Source organism: Poecilia formosa, unplaced genomic scaffold (genome assembly GCF_000485575.1).
Source record: "Poecilia formosa unplaced genomic scaffold, Poecilia_formosa-5.1.2 Scaffold571, whole genome shotgun sequence".
NCBI lineage: Eukaryota > Metazoa > Chordata > Actinopteri > Cyprinodontiformes > Poeciliidae > Poecilia > Poecilia formosa.
The window spans coordinates 10,257-11,553 of record NW_006800510.1 but is presented as its reverse complement, the minus strand read 5'-3'; the positions used below and the strand labels follow the sequence as shown (position 1 = coordinate 11,553).

The window sequence follows — 1,297 nt, the reverse complement described above, 5'->3', positions numbered from 1 at the left end:
ATATAATTATTCACTGAAATATCAATAATTATATAATTACAAACCTCAATATCTCGAGTCTGCAGCCTTCAGTCTGTAGAAAACCGCAGAGCTCCTTCACTCCAGTATCTCCCAGGTTGGTTCTGTTCAGGTTCAGTTCTGTCAGATGGGTCGGGTTGGACTTCAGAGCTGAGAACAGAGACGTCCAGCTGATCTCTGAGAATCTGCAGCTGATCAATCTGAATAAAGAATAAAAGATGAGCTGAAGCCAACAGGATGCAGTTAAAACTGAAATATGAACAAATAAATAATAAAAATGTAGAAAATTTATTTCCCTGAATGTAAAAGAAACATGATGAACTGATTCAAACATCTGATCCAGTCAAACTGGTTTAAAGAGTCCAAACCAGCAGAACCAGAACATGTTACCATGATGTGTTAGAATATTTCAGTGGTTCTGGACTGGAATTAAAACGGAGTTTCAGAACCAAACTGTGACTTCACAGCATGTGATGTCACAGATTGACATCACATGCTGTAATCTGGTTCACAAGAAGGGTAGATGGGAGGGGCTTTACTGAGTAGCTAACCACAGCTGTGTCCAAATTCAGGGTCTGCATCCTTCGAAGGACTGGTCTACGTAGGACGGGTCCTTCGAAGGCCGGGAATAAACTAAGACCGGAAGAAAAATATCTGTGGATTCGGACAGGTCTAGCCTTCACCAACTGTCCCCGCCCCCACCTGAGCGTAACTCATGTTGCCAAACAACCGTGACAGCGTGAAGCAGAGAGCGGAGAAGATAAAAAACAACGGAGCCGAAATTTGTTTTTCAGTCATGTATTACTGATTTCTATATTATTCTTCACCTTTTATAGTAAAGGATGTTCCATAGTAAAAAGACAATATCTTAGTTTGATTCTAAAATGTTCAAATGTGTACTACACTTTTCAACAAGGAATACAAATTATTCATTTACAAATATAATACTCTCCACATTGAACATTACGGTTAAATAAACCTATTATGTTTGAAGGCTTAACTTTAATTAATTAATCAAACCGATGTGCCTCTGCTTTGAAATACTTTGTAAACCAAACATTTTCAACCAGACCTGTCTGAATAATATCGGTGTTTAACTCCCACTCATTGGGGAAAGCTAGCGGGAGTTTTTATAACAATGTGCCAGGAGTTAGGCATTTTCTCTCGGTGTACCGAACCTGGAGCGCCCGACCAGCTGACAGCTGGAGGGGAGCTGGCTGTTAAAGCAGCGGTAGCAGACAGGTCCGAAAATGTCAGAGCAATATTGTAATTAGATGAT

General features: G+C 40.1%; 1 protein-coding gene across 3 annotated transcripts in view; it reads right to left on the bottom strand.

Moving 5' to 3' along the window:
- LOC103129700 (ribonuclease inhibitor-like) overlaps window positions 1-1,297 on the bottom strand; it is a 14,798-nt gene that overhangs the window by 3,251 nt on the left and 10,250 nt on the right. For 2 of the 3 annotated variants that reach the window (XM_016665332.1, XM_007540881.2), the window contains exon 4: window positions 45-218. The exons of the other annotated variant lie outside the window; for it this stretch is intronic. In XM_016665332.1, the coding sequence (XP_016520818.1) occupies window positions 45-218 (174 nt within the window). The remainder of the gene's footprint in view (window positions 1-44; window positions 219-1,297) is intronic. 3 annotated transcript variants of the gene reach the window in all.